At 38.0% G+C, this 13,095-nt stretch overlaps 4 protein-coding genes across 7 annotated transcripts; 3 read left to right on the forward strand and 1 right to left on the reverse strand.

Moving 5' to 3' along the window:
- Positions 1–2,144: 2,144 nt before the first annotated feature.
- Positions 2,145–3,394, forward strand: LOC106292716 (protein ELF4-LIKE 4). The gene is made up of 2 exons (XM_013728359.1): positions 2,145–2,377; positions 2,795–3,394. The coding sequence occupies exon 2, from the start codon at positions 2,838–2,840 to the stop codon at positions 3,180–3,182; it is 345 nt and encodes a 114-aa protein (XP_013583813.1). The 5' UTR covers positions 2,145–2,377; positions 2,795–2,837; the 3' UTR covers positions 3,183–3,394.
- A 305-nt stretch (positions 3,395–3,699) lies between these two features.
- Positions 3,700–7,168, forward strand: LOC106343795. 2 transcript variants are annotated; one of them, XM_013783104.1, is made up of 8 exons: positions 3,700–3,840; positions 4,214–4,381; positions 4,485–4,656; positions 4,812–5,770; positions 5,947–6,081; positions 6,313–6,606; positions 6,699–6,755; positions 6,850–7,168. In XM_013783104.1, the coding sequence occupies exons 2-8, from the start codon at positions 4,253–4,255 to the stop codon at positions 6,991–6,993; spliced, it is 1,890 nt and encodes a 629-aa protein (XP_013638558.1). In that variant the 5' UTR covers positions 3,700–3,840; positions 4,214–4,252; the 3' UTR covers positions 6,994–7,168. The 2 variants fall into 2 exon arrangements, with proteins under 2 accessions (XP_013638558.1, XP_013638559.1); XM_013783105.1 differs by having other exon boundaries at positions 3,713–3,840; positions 4,221–4,381.
- A 705-nt stretch (positions 7,169–7,873) lies between these two features.
- On the forward strand, positions 7,874–11,089 carry LOC106296174 (developmentally-regulated G-protein 1). Of its 2 annotated transcripts, none has more exons than XM_013732249.1 (12): positions 7,874–7,962; positions 8,352–8,449; positions 8,578–8,645; positions 8,943–9,019; positions 9,124–9,304; positions 9,419–9,475; positions 9,570–9,644; positions 9,800–9,919; positions 10,014–10,184; positions 10,323–10,436; positions 10,530–10,700; positions 10,806–11,089. In XM_013732249.1, the coding sequence occupies exons 2-12, from the start codon at positions 8,380–8,382 to the stop codon at positions 10,899–10,901; spliced, it is 1,200 nt and encodes a 399-aa protein (XP_013587703.1). In that variant the 5' UTR covers positions 7,874–7,962; positions 8,352–8,379; the 3' UTR covers positions 10,902–11,089. The 2 variants fall into 2 exon arrangements, with proteins under 2 accessions (XP_013587703.1, XP_013587702.1); XM_013732248.1 differs by lacking the exon at positions 7,874–7,962 and adding an exon at positions 7,969–8,107 and having other exon boundaries at positions 10,806–11,053.
- Positions 11,090–11,112: 23 nt separating this feature from the next.
- LOC106296175 (protein IQ-DOMAIN 14) lies at positions 11,113–12,992 on the reverse strand. Of its 2 annotated transcripts, none has more exons than XM_013732250.1 (5): positions 12,797–12,992; positions 12,441–12,713; positions 12,175–12,369; positions 11,972–12,085; positions 11,113–11,879 (listed from the first exon to the last, which is right to left on the reverse strand). In XM_013732250.1, exons 1-5 carry the CDS (start codon positions 12,860–12,862, stop codon positions 11,400–11,402), a joined length of 1,128 nt encoding a protein of 375 aa, XP_013587704.1. In that variant the 5' UTR covers positions 12,863–12,992; the 3' UTR covers positions 11,113–11,399. The 2 variants fall into 2 exon arrangements, with proteins under 2 accessions (XP_013587704.1, XP_013587705.1); XM_013732251.1 differs by having other exon boundaries at positions 12,441–12,710; positions 12,797–12,981.
- Between the last annotated feature and the right edge of the window lie 103 nt (positions 12,993–13,095).

The raw sequence follows: 13,095 nt of genomic DNA on the forward strand, positions 1-13,095 counted from the left end.
TGTTTTTGGTTATTTATACATGTATTTTGAAATTTTACATTTTAAAATATACGAATTATATTTAAATGATTATGTTTCAAGTTTCTAAGTTTTAAATAATGCTTACGTGCTTGTAGTTATGATTAAATTTATATAATTAAAATTTCAAAATTGCATCTTAGTGTTTATGTTTATGAGTTTGGAGTATGGAATTTATGATTTATATGTAAGATTTTGTGTTATGAGTTTAAAAAATATTAGATTTAAAGAGTACACTTATATTTGTGGTTAAAGTTTAAATTTAGATTTGAAGTTTGTATATTAGTGGATGTATGGTTTATGTTGAAGTTAGGGTTTAGAGTATAGAGTTTGATAGGAGATTTAAGGTTTGTGTTTTGAAAGTTATATATTAAAATTTTAAAAAAAATTGAGTTTAGGTTTAAGATTTGAAGTTATAATATGAGAATAATAGAGCTTTAAGTTTGTGTTTAGAGTTTAGGATTTGAAAATTTGTTTAGGATTTAGGGATTCAAAAACCCAAATATAGGTTTTATTATATTTTGCTATTAAAGATACGCTATCATAGCGTTTCTAAATAAACTACTTTATTATAGCGTTTCCAAATATACAAACGCTATCTAAAATTAAGCGGTATGTTAACCTTAGCAGAAAAGTAAACAACGCTATCGTGTACTGCTATCGAAACTCTTTTTTCTTGTAGTGTTTGGCATGAAGTATGGTCTCCACTGAGATGCTTAAAAGATGTACAGAGTAATGAAGCTCATATTGATATGGGTATACCGATCAATGCTAATGTTGAGGCTAGTAGAAATCATAGAAGAATGCATCATCGGTTACCAATATTGAATAGAGTGGAGCTCGAAATTGAAAAATATAAGCCAGTTGAAAGCAGGAAGATGATGTATCTATGTGGAGGAATGAGAAGGGTTGCTACAAAAAAGTGTTCACTACTAGAGGAACTTGGCATATAATAAGAGAAAAACATCTTGTCTGTCTTTGGTATCGAGTAGTCTAGTTCAAGCACGCAACTCCGAAGTTCTCGTTTATACTTTGGACATGCATGCATGGGAGGCTGTCGACTTGTGATAGAATGAATATTTGGAATGCTAATATCGATGAAACTTGTGTTTTGTGTTAGGGGCCAGCTGAGACTATAAGACATTTGTTCTTTGAATGTTCATACTTACCGCAAATATGGGAGGGTCTAATGCAGGGAGTAATGAAACAATAATTCTCGTTTGATTGGAAAAAGGCTTGTATGGATTGCCTCAGATGGTTTGAAATGGAGCAGAGTTCAAACTTTCGTTTTGAGATATGTACTCTAGGTGACGGTTCATACTAATTAGAGAGAGAAAATCAAAGAAGGCATGGGGAAACTTCATCACCATCTATGGTTTTGATCAAGAAATTTGACAAAACAACGAAGAACAAGTTTACTGTTATTAGGAAAAGGTAAATAAAGATTTTGAGGGAGGAATGACAACATGATTTTATACAAGGCTAAGTTGATTAGGATTGGAATATCTACACTTCGTATTATTTCTAATTATACTGCATTTGTTGTAAAAACAGTCTTTTTTTTTTAATTAAATTTAACATTCAATTTAAAAAAACAGCATCTTATTAAGAAAATTCATTGTTGAAAAGATGGAAGTTAAACTAACTAACCAAAAATTGTCTTAATTTAATGCAAAAGTGTTTTGTACAATTTAACCTTCAAAGCTTATCCCAAATGTTTGAAGTACATCTACAACGCAATCAGAAGTTACATGGCCCGTAAATGAACAAGTACCAGAGGTTAGAAGTTAGAACAACACTAAAGTAGTTAACACATGCAAAAGTGTAAGCCATTTTACCTGATGATGACGGGATCGAAATTGTTCCCTCGAATAGAAATGACGATAGTGCCCTTACGCCAATAGTCCATGTTGACCTCTCACGCATTTGCCACCGCTTAACAACCTGCCGTTTTGTTTGTGCCCTCTCAACGGCATGTTGTTCAACCGAACTTGACGCAAACAGCAGCACGAATCTTTCACGGGTCGGGTCGGAAAGACTCGATCCAGATTGTCAGGCTTCTTTCACCTCCGTATCTCTGCCAAAAATGAGATTCAGAGTAAGTACGAGCTATAAAGATAAACAATTTTTTTTCCTTTTAAAGGAATCATCAAAGTCTCGCTTTAAATATCTCTGTCTCAAAAAAAAATACTGTTTGCCTACAGAAGAAAACAAGTGTATTCTTTTATTATTTCTTTGCACAGTATTCAATAATTTTTGTCACTATAAATTATAGCTAAAAATAATCTCTTCAGAGAAAATATTAATCTCGTTCTCCATCTGCTTTCTCTCATCGGAGCTCCTTTTCTGGTTCTCAAAGGTAAGACAACTGTAGATCGAAACACTTTTCAATTTTGTCTTGGTTAGAGATATGTTTTTTGCTTGGTATTTTGAATTTTAAGTTTATGGCTATTTCTGGAACAGCTTCTTTATATAGATCTCTTTCCCCCTTGTCTCATCAGAACAAAAGCTTGTGTTTTTTTCCTCCACTTTACAAAATTCATGACCTTTTCACCTTGATCCTGTTAGGATCTTGTCTTAAATTGAGGGTTTTGAGATTGGATTAAAAGTACGTACTAATAATGGAATCTTATGTGAGATTAGAGCTCTGAAATCAATATAAGATCAGGTCAACGCACTCTGTATTTGGAGTAGTCATTTTATCTGGTCAACATCATCTTTCATGTAAACCGAGTCCCTTTCTTAGCATTTTGTTTGTTTCTTTGCATTTTTACAGGAACCAAAGGACAAGATTCTGATCTTGTTGGAGAACCCTAAAGATGGAAGGAGATGTGTTCTCAGGGTTTGGTGAGAGACACAACATGGATGGGAAACTGCTGCAGAGTTTCCAGAAGAGCTTTGTGGATGTTCAAGACATTTTAGACCAAAACCGGCTGTTGATCAACGAGATCAATCAGAACCACGAGTCCAAACAGCCTGATAACTTGGGTCGAAACGTCGGTCTGATCAAAGAGCTCAACAACAATATCAGAAGAGTGGCTAGCCTTTACGGCGACCTCTCTCATTCTTTTGCAAGATCGATGGACGCTTCATCAGAAGGTGAATCTAGTGGAACCTTGAAATCTGATGGCAAAGCTAACCAGAAGAGGTTTAGATCCGGTTAGTATATATAAACCGAGAGCCACCACCCGAAGCTGATTAAATTCAAAGAGTCGGAAAGAGAGTTTTACTACTGCAATATCTCACTGTTGGAAAATGATAGCTACATACGTTTCACCAAGATGATTTTCATTTTCAGATTAATTGTTTGTTTGTTTTACTTTGAAGAAACTTGTTGTAAAGTTCACACATTTCAGTTTATGATTTGGTTTCTCCATCGTAGATTGATGTAGATTCAAACCCCATGTGAAATTTACTTTGTTGAAGAGCTATTTGAACTCTAAGACGGCACGTAATCCAAATCTAGAAGTCTTAGACGGCACGCTGTTGTACTGCATGAGAACCGGGACGGAACGTAGTTTCGATCTTTCCCGGGCAGATATTTAGTTTTTTTTTTTTTACTGACGTGGATGCATCTTGGAGCTTCCCGCAGAACAATGCGGATCCCAACTGGCATTATAGAATCGAGCTAATAAAAAGGCTTTGGAATCCGGACCTGTAATTACACAGTGTGTGTACTAGGGGGAAACAAAAGGCGAAAGCGAGCCAATAAAACAGAGAAAAAGCAGAACACAAAAATTTCCAAAACTTTTTCTTTTTTTGTTTTGCTTACTCGGAAAGCTTCTCTCTCCGGTGAAAACTTCGAGCTCGGTATCTTCTCCGGTAAACTCTCGGACACACTCGTTACTGTGTTTTCTGCTGTTTTTGGTAACTTTTTGGATAGTGCTTTCCTGAGATTTCAGTGCTGGGTTTGTTTTATTACCTCTTTTCGAGTTAGAATCTGCCAAAGACTTGATTTTTAGGACTGCAACATGCAATTTCTACAAGAATTTGAGAAAGGGTAGCTCAAATTTCGAAACTTTCTGTAAATTTTTGTAGATGCACTATGTTTGTGTCTCTATTAGAGGTCTCTAAGAGTAAAGATAGAGTTTTGACTCATCACTAGTTATGGTATTAGTGTGTAGGAGAGTCTTTTTGTACCCTTGAATATAGATTGTGCAGAGTTTGCTTATTCCTTTTGTTAATGTGGTTCTAGTGTGTAGATTTGAAGCTGCATTGGGTAGAGTAATAATCTATGGGGGGAATGTTTGGCTCTGTGGAAGACTATGGAGAGATGTTTCAAGACGCTGTTGCTCATACTAGTGGCGCATCACTCTCTTCAGAAAATCAAATTGAAAATCCTGTTGTCTACAAGCTTGTCCGGGTATGTTCAAGTTGGAACTGAGAACTATGACTAAAATGCCATTACAAGTTTTAGACTTTTTCAGTATTTTGATGTGAGGCTGGTTATGTGAATCACCCATTAGGTTGCACAAGATGGGAGACTAGTTCCTGCAACTGATGAAGAAATGTTGGAGGTCAAGGACTTGGTCGAGAACAACGAGAATGATATGTCTGTTGTACCGGATCCTGGACAATATGAGTATATTACCAATGAAGGGTCGCCTTCTCAGTTTCTGCAGCTAGATAGTTTAGAAGGTTCGGTCACAATCACTCCTAAGCATATTATACGAGTAGATTCTTTAGGATTGCACTAAAAGGGTTTACCTGCAATTGCAATGTCTTTCTTATTATGAAATCATGTGTGCCTCTTGGCGATAAGTTTCCTTATCCAACTCAGTTATTGAATCCAGGCCTTTTCCAGTCGGAGACTGCAGAAGCATATACAGACAATTTGAACTCCCGGCTTGAGGTCTGTCCTCCACCTTTGGAACTTTTGCAGTCTAAAGAGGAGTTGGTGTATGGATCTCAGATGCCTTTTCCTCTTCTGGATACCAACTATCATAGCTCTAATGAGTTGCCTGGGGATGAGGAGTTTGTCCTATCCGAAGTTCTGCTGCAGGAACCTGTTTGTTTTTCATCAGATGGATGCGGTATAGATCAACCTATGGATGTGTCACCATACTCAAATGCTGCAGGTGGTAGTCCTAAAGCACCTGCAGTGTCAACAACTGCCTCAAGCCCTGGAGCTTCTAGAGATACAGAGGAGATATGCTTGGGTAATCTTTCGATTAAAGCACTGCAAGATACATTCAGAGCCACGTTTGGTCGTGAAACTACTTGCAAGGACAAACTCTGGCTCCAAAGGAAGATCAAGATGGGACGGGTTAACCCATGTGTTATCCCAACAACTAGCCAGACAGTTAATGACAACAAACTGATTCTTGGAGGTCAAGATAACTGTAATGATACGAGTGTTGACGAAGGAAGAGCTAGTAACTGCAAAGGCACACCATCTAGTCCAAATGATTTCGTAAAGGGACATCCAAATGATTTTGAGTATAGTCCAGTTGAAGCTTTTGTAGACCACTACTCCGGAAATGAAGATTTTGAAGGCGAGTATAGGTCTGCGAAAAGAGTTAGGAAGGCTACAAGGAGATATATCGAAGAGATTTCAAAAGTTGATGACGAAAAACAGGAAAGTAAAGAGTCACTGATCCCTTCAAAAGATGAGAGGTCTATTAGCACCGTTTCTTCAGGAAGAAGAGTTGTTGTCACCAGGATGGTATCTCTGGGTGGTTCCATAATTCAGGTTCCCTATGTTTCTCATGTGAGGAGAAGCCGTCCCAGGGAAAACATAATGGCTCTTGGGGTATGTCTCTTTGTTACTATAAGCTATCAAAACCTTTCCATTTATGTGGCCTGTGCGAGATTCATTCCTGTTACTACACACTGTGAAAAGATTTAAACATGACATGATCTTTTAGTTTTCTCTTTGGTGCTGTCAAGGTAATTAAGGATAACGCTAATAATCTGAACATTTTGTAGGAATTTCATTCCAAATCATGGGAGGTGAAAGCTATGCCAGAAGAGAGTAACCTCAGTGTAAGCCAATCTCAGTTAAACAGTGACGTGAAGCGAGTTTCAGGTGTCAAATCTGTTTCTGGACCTGACCAGAAAAAAGTAAGTGCACTTTATCTTATTTATAGTTTCATCACTGATTAAGAGAAAAAAAATATCAATATAATATAATCCATATTATTGTGATTCTATCTATGCAAATAGTATCTTAAACTTTGAGGAAGCATCATCGAGCTCGGACACTCCTAAAGTTATACCGGATAGGATACTTTGGATGTATTTGATTCATGGTATGATGCAGTTGCTCATCGCGTTCTTGATTCGTAAATGCAGTTAACTACTCATCGTCAGAGCTACAAGGACCATTCAAAACCTGAGGTGGATGAAGACATCATGGAGCCAGAGTACATGGACTCATCTGGAGATAGCTCAGATGATAGTAGTTATAATCGCGTTGATCGACCAGTCACGCAAAGTGCAATGAGAAGGAAACATCATAGAGCTTGGTGTCTCTCTGAGGTTAAGAACCTAGTGGAAGGTGTGTCCAAATATGGAGTTGGGAAATGGTCTGTGATCAAAAGGCTTTCATATTCATCATTCCCGCATCGTACCCCAGTGGATCTCAAGGTTTTGCTTCGATTGAACTATTAAACTCTTAAATGTTTTTAATCATCGAGTTAGTTTTTTTTTTCCTAGCTACATGTGTCTTTTTCTGGCAGGACAAATGGCGAAATCTACTCAAAGCATGTTTTGCTCGTGCTCCTTTAAACAAAATGGTTAGCACTTACCCACATGTTCAAGTTCAGAAAACAGAATCTACTAACTGCGGTTTTTGAGTCTCTAAACCTGTTAATGGTTGTGTTTGTGCAGGGGAGTATGAGAAAATATGGGTCGATGGCTATTCCAAGTGAGGTTCTCTCAGAGGTAAGAGAGCTTGCTCAGAAGAAATCACATGTTTCACCGGCAAGGAAGGCTAGAATGGTGAAGGCATCATCAAGACACGGTTTCTTGTAGGAAGCTTTTCGTATTAAACCTAAAATATATTACCGCTGAAAATCTGAGCTTTTGACTTATTTTACCTTTTTTCATTTCGTTAGGCTTTAATCCCTAAAGTAGCTTTTGTGGTTAAACCGGCGTATAAACCGGTGTATGGAACAACGGTTTTCTGATATATGCTAAATGTTGAATCTGTCATGGGTTACATTTCGGTTCGGTTAAAATCAAATCCCATACCAAAACGCTGCGTTTCTCAGAAACAGGGTTATGAGTAGGTCTGAGACTTTTATCCGAGATCCGGATTCGATCCGAGATTTGATCCGGATCCGATCCGAAAATCCGGATATCCGGAGGGGCCGAATCCGGATCCGGATAGTAAAATGTTGGATCCGTCAAAGCCGGATCCGGATCCGGATATCTTAATTTTTTAGTCCGGATATCCGGATCCGTACGTTTTATTAATAAATATTTCAAAAATAGTAATACTTATATATAAAAATTAATTTTATTTAATATATATTCATTTTTATAATAGTATATATAAATTTTATGTAAATTTTGTAATATTATACATAGAAATAATTAAAAACATTATATATATTTTTATTTTTAAATTATTGTTAATATTTTATATATATTAATATTATTTTTTGTTTATATTAAGGATCCAAATCCGGATTCGGATATCCGCCGGATATTACAATTTTTACAAGGATATCCGACACCCGAATATCCGAGAACCCCGGATCCGGAGAAGGATAGTAAAATTATGGATCCGCCAGATAAGGATCCGAATCCGGATACCTTAAAATTATCCGGATATCGGATCCGTCTCAGGCCTACTTATGAGTATCGAATTTAATAATGGGCCTATTACGACTTAAATGGGCCTATAAACTTTTTGTACGCCCTATTGCTCTTACACTCGTGCTCTCTCTCCTCTCTCTCTCTCTTTTCCGGAGATCGCTTTCATCGATTGATTCCACTGTGAGTCGCACATCGAATCCTTCCAACTTGTTCATGGATAGCCTTTGATTTAGCAAATTAGTTGTAGTAGAAATCGCATTTATTTATTTGAATCCTGCTTGTTTGATATAACTCACGTATGTTTGAGCTCGATTAGACAATTGACGTAAAGAGCTGTGCGTTCGCCTTTTTGTCGATTAAATTCTTTACTCGATCGATTTCATTTGATAGATATATGTTAATTTAAGCAAAAAATATCAATCCAAAAGCTTTATAAGCCGATGAATATTATTTATTGGTGTTGATTTAGAGTGAGTTATTGATTCAGTGGTTAAGCTGTATACTAATGTAAGAACTTTTATGATTCTGAGTCTTATAAATATACTTCTTTTATCCTTTCTTCTCTTTAGTGATAGTAGCAGAAGGAACTGAAGCACAATGGGGATCATCGAAAGGATTAAAGAAATCGAGGCCGAGATGGCCCGAACACAGAAGAACAAAGCTACAGGTTCTCTTTTACAACATATACAACATCAGTTTTTTCATGTGGTTCATCTTTAGAAGACTGAGATTGTATACAGTCAACAGATGTTTGAGCCTCTATATTGATTTGATAATGTTTTAAGTGATGCACAGAGTATCATCTTGGTCAGCTCAAGGCAAAGATTGCAAAGCTCAGGACACAACTTCTGGAGCCTCCAAAAGTAAGCCTTTAATAAAAGACTAAACCATTAGCCTGTGCGATTGTTTGTATATAGCTGAGTGGTTCTTTGAAGAAACTTTTTGATGCCGTTGATGTTTGTTTACTTCTAAAATGGAACTGTGAGTGGCTCGCTTGTCTTGTCGCCTTAGCTTGCCTATTTAGGACTAAATATCTACTGCGAGTTTTTTACTTTGTGACCACTTGTACAAATGAATGCTGCGTGTACTTGAAGTGGAGTTTCAAATATTTCTCTCACAACTGCTTTAGTTCGTAATTGTCTTTTATATTTCTGTCTCAGGGTGCTAGTGGAGGCGGGGAAGGTTTTGAAGTTACCAAGTATGGTCATGGACGTGTTGCACTCATAGGATTCCCAAGGTCGAGTTTCTTAGATTCTTATACTCACGGAAACATGTTACCAAATAGTTTCCTTTTTTGTAATAATATGTTGCTCCGTTATGGAACTGGTTGTTACTTTGCAGTGTTGGAAAGTCTACGCTTTTGACAATGTTGACCGGAACGCATTCTGAAGCAGCCTCGTATGAATTTACAACACTTACATGTATCCCTGGAGTAATTCACTACAATGACACAAAGATTCAGCTTCTCGATCTTCCTGGTATTATTGAAGGTGCTTCCGAAGGAAAGGGGCGAGGGAGGCAGGTTGAAATCCAGTCTCTTGATTTTCTTATTGGTTATATCATCCTAAGTTTCTTGCCAACCCGAAAAATAATATCAGGATGATACGAACTTTGATTATGACTATTTATTTCTCAGGTTATTGCTGTTGCAAAGTCTTCCGATCTTGTATTGATGGTTCTTGATGCCTCAAAGGTGAGTTACAGTGTAGCTGCCGTTGTGAATTGCTGTTTGATTTATGATGCAGTCATTAGTAACCTTATTGTTTTCTCTCTTCAAAAAAAATTAGAGTGAAGGCCACAGGCAAATTCTGACTAAGGAACTTGAGGCAGTGGGCTTGCGGCTGAACAAAAAGCCTCCACAGGTAAATCTCCATTGAGAAACTTGGTCAAATTACAGATGAAGCATCTAGTACTTTGAAGTCTAAATTACTTCTGGTTCGCTTCCATGTGCTCCATTGAACCTGGTTTCTTTGTCCCTGGAACTTGATTTTGTATTTTTGCTTTTTCTGTACAATAGATATACTTTAAGAAGAAAAAGACTGGTGGAATCTCTTTCAACACTACAGCACCCTTGACTCACATTGATGAGAAGCTCTGTTATCAGATCCTTCATGAATACAAAATCCACAATGCTGAGGTACGGGGTTCCATTTTTAATCTTGTATTTTGTTTAAAGCTAGTTTTTGCTTTCCTCGCAGACGTCTAAATGAAATTGGTCATGAGTATTCCAGGTGCTATTTCGTGAGAATGCCACAGTGGATGACTTCATTGATGTCATTGAAGGAAATCGCAAATATATTAAGTGTGTGTATGTCTACAACAAAATTGATGTTGTTGGAATTGATGATGTGGATAGACTTGCACGGCAGCCAAATTCCATCGTTATTAGCTGCAATCTAAAGGCAAGTTAATTACATTGAAAAGACCAGTCTGCAAGGATACCAAATGCTAAAACTCCAATTCGGTCATGTTTTAATTTCCTTGTGCATTCTGTTTATGACATTTTCAAATTTTGTGAATGCCTTTCTTGCTTGAAACAGCTAAACTTGGACAGACTACTTGCAAGGATGTGGGACGAAATGGGCCTTGTGAGAGTTTACTCGAAGCCTCAGGGCCAGCAACCAGATTTTGATGAGCCTTTTGTCCTCTCATCTGTAAGTGTATCTCTTTTTTCCTCATTGCAAGACACCCTTGAAACTTGTCCACATCATTAATATCCATCTTTGATTACTTGTCTGATTCATCAGGATCGAGGTGGCTGCACAGTTGAAGACTTCTGTAACCACGTCCACAGGACTTTGGTGAAGGATATGAAGTATGCTCTTGTGTGGGGCACAAGCGCAAGACACAATCCTCAGAATTGTGGTCTTTCTCAGCATCTTGAAGACGAAGATGTTGTTCAGGTTGTCAAGAAAAAGGTACATATAAGAAAATAATTCTAATGGCTCAAATTATATAATATAATCTCTGTGTCATGATGATGCGACTATCTAAACTTATACTGTTGATCCTGGAATCTGTAGGAGAGAGACGAAGGAGGAAGAGGCCGTTTCAAGTCACACTCTAATGCCCCTGCTAGAATTGCAGACCGAGAGAAGAAAGCTCCTCTTAAGCAATAAATTCAAATGCTCAGTGATCCCCATACACACATCTTCACCATCGTTGTCAAGCTGAGTATGATGTACTATGTTGTATCTGAATCATTTTTGCCTTGTCTCACAGTATAAGTTTTCGAACCATTTACTTTTTCATGAATACGATTTCACATTTACTCTTTTTTCATAAGTTATATTTTTGATTTTGACAAGCCTGCTTCAAGTTCTTGATATATTCAGGTAAAAGTTGAAATGCATTCATAGTGAAGGTTTAAACAAACAATTAGGAACAAAATCGACTCAGATTCCAAGTTACTGAGAAGTGGCTTAAGTAGCCAAACACTACAAGCTCAAATAACTCACATCAATACCCTTATATGTAAACGGTACACAGAAGCTGTTTCTGTATCTATATAATTCGTGTATATGTTTCACAGGAACCGTTCCTGAAACAAGACAAAGAGAAGCCAACAGGCTGTTGAAACTGACTTGAAAAGAAACAAACATAACTCTGTTTGTTTTTTAGCTTCGCTGGCTCTTGGCCCAGAGATGTCTTCCAGTTACTATCTCCGGTGGGTATAGATCAGTACACTGGTCTGAACCAACACTGCTTCTTGCGTCACCATTGGAAGATGATCCTGATCCTCTCTGCTTAGCTTGAGTAGATTGTGTCAGGCTCATGTAGCTCGGCTTCCGATAATACCCGCCACCTTCAAGTCCCCTGCCGGAGAATGCAACTGGTGACTGAGATGTTGACGAGGTTGATGTCTCGTCGTGTAAAGAATCTGAACTTGTACCAGACAAAACCTGAGGAAGAAGAAGATGGGGAGGTCTAGCAAGAACTCTAGTTGAAGTAAGATTGTTCTTCCTGACTTTTACAGTCTCATGTTCAGACGATACGCTGCTGTCACTACATTTCTCAGACCAGTTCCAACCAGGACCACTCTTGCGCAAACCATGATTCTTAATAGATCTTGCGTTTGGACTTGGAAACGCCCTCGACTAGCCAAAACAACCAAAACAAACTCATTCAGACATTACTTCAATCAGCACAACACTCTAGAGGTTTCTGTACAGAAATTAAATAAACCAACCTGATGTGTAAGAGCATACACCATAGCTCTTTCCCTCTTAATAGCTCCTTCTTGCTTCATTTGTAACTTTGTTTTCACTTCTTTGATACTTCTTGGACTACCACACCAACTCCTCTACAAAAACATCAACCAGAGTCAACCAGAGTCATATAAGTGGTTAACACTCTTAACTCAAAAGTTACTCCCAAGCTTTGAATCTTTACCTCGCTCTGCTTTGAAGAATCTTTAAGTTCAGTTGAGTCAGAAGGCGCTCTGCGATGAGCTCTAACTCGAGACTGAACACGAACAAGAGCTTGCATACACCTGAGTGTAACAGCTGCTTGTTTCCTAACTTGTCTACCACGAAATATCGCCTGGATTCTCACTACAGCCTTCAAAGCTCTAAACGCCTGTCTTGCCTGAACCAAAAAGACACAGATAGCTTTTAAGATAAAGGAATCAGAGGCATAACAGTGAGCCAAGACTATACCAGGAAAGCTCGAAAGGCAGCTTGGATTCTTGTGGAAGCCCATTCTCTCTTAACCAACAAGAAATCCTTGGGAGGAGCTCGAATGAGAGCTGCCATTGCCACAGCGAAAGCCTCGTCGGCGGAGAAGGACGGTGGCTCTGAGCCTAGAGAAGAAAGTCCGTAGCTTCCACGGCGGTTGAGAAAACACTCCTTGGAGGAGGAGGAGGAAGACGTGAAGCTCTCAGATGAAAGCCTCCACAGCTTCCACTTCTTCTTGCTGCTTAACTTCTCCTGCTGCAATAAAGATACAAGACATGTTTGTTAAGAGTTGGAAAGAGAAGAGAGATCTAAAAACATTCAAGAGATTGAAGGATCACCTGATGATCATCAACGTGTTTTCTGTGAGATAATAGTGATTTAATCCAGTTTCCTGACCCGCCCATCTGATCAAAATCGAAACTTTGGTTCGCTGATTCTTACAAAAATCAGAACTTTGGAAGCTGTTGGGGAAAGGCTGGTCCTTGGATTTGGTTGTGTGAATGAGATTGATGTTGACAAAAGTTAGCAGTGTTAAAAGAGGAAAGAAGAGAGAAAGGACGTTTTTGAAATTTGAATCTTTGAGGGAACGAAGGCAATTTCTTTTTAAAATAACGGTAAAACTTTAGTTTATTCTTGG

Source organism: Brassica oleracea, chromosome C5 (assembly GCF_000695525.1).
Source record: "Brassica oleracea var. oleracea cultivar TO1000 chromosome C5, BOL, whole genome shotgun sequence".
NCBI lineage: Eukaryota > Viridiplantae > Streptophyta > Magnoliopsida > Brassicales > Brassicaceae > Brassica > Brassica oleracea.

What these genes read in the sequence shown, in the direction of transcription:
- LOC106296175 (XM_013732250.1), bottom strand. Translation starts at nt 12,862, where the DNA reads ATGGGCGGGTCAGGAAACTGGATTAAATCACTATTATCTCACAGAAAA. An exon ending in AACACGTTGATGATCATCAG is followed by an intron (nt 12,714 to 12,796) that starts GTGATCCTTCAA and finishes TCTTTATTGCAG; the next exon opens with CAGGAGAAGTTAAGCAGCAA. An exon ending in CTGCCTTTCGAGCTTTCCTG is followed by an intron (nt 12,370 to 12,440) that starts GTATAGTCTTGG and finishes TTTTTGGTTCAG; the next exon opens with GCAAGACAGGCGTTTAGAGC.
- LOC106343795 (XM_013783104.1), top strand. Translation starts at nt 4,253, where the DNA reads ATGGGGGGAATGTTTGGCTCTGTGGAAGACTATGGAGAGATGTTTCAA. An exon ending in TTGTCTACAAGCTTGTCCGG is followed by an intron (nt 4,382 to 4,484) that starts GTATGTTCAAGT and finishes ATCACCCATTAG; the next exon opens with GTTGCACAAGATGGGAGACT. An exon ending in GTGCTCCTTTAAACAAAATG is followed by an intron (nt 6,756 to 6,849) that starts GTTAGCACTTAC and finishes GTGTTTGTGCAG; the next exon opens with GGGAGTATGAGAAAATATGG.
- LOC106296174 (XM_013732249.1), top strand. Translation starts at nt 8,380, where the DNA reads ATGGGGATCATCGAAAGGATTAAAGAAATCGAGGCCGAGATGGCCCGA. An exon ending in AACTTCTGGAGCCTCCAAAA is followed by an intron (nt 8,646 to 8,942) that starts GTAAGCCTTTAA and finishes TTTCTGTCTCAG; the next exon opens with GGTGCTAGTGGAGGCGGGGA. An exon ending in TGGTTCTTGATGCCTCAAAG is followed by an intron (nt 9,476 to 9,569) that starts GTGAGTTACAGT and finishes AAAAAAAATTAG; the next exon opens with AGTGAAGGCCACAGGCAAAT.
- LOC106292716 (XM_013728359.1), top strand. Translation starts at nt 2,838, where the DNA reads ATGGAAGGAGATGTGTTCTCAGGGTTTGGTGAGAGACACAACATGGAT.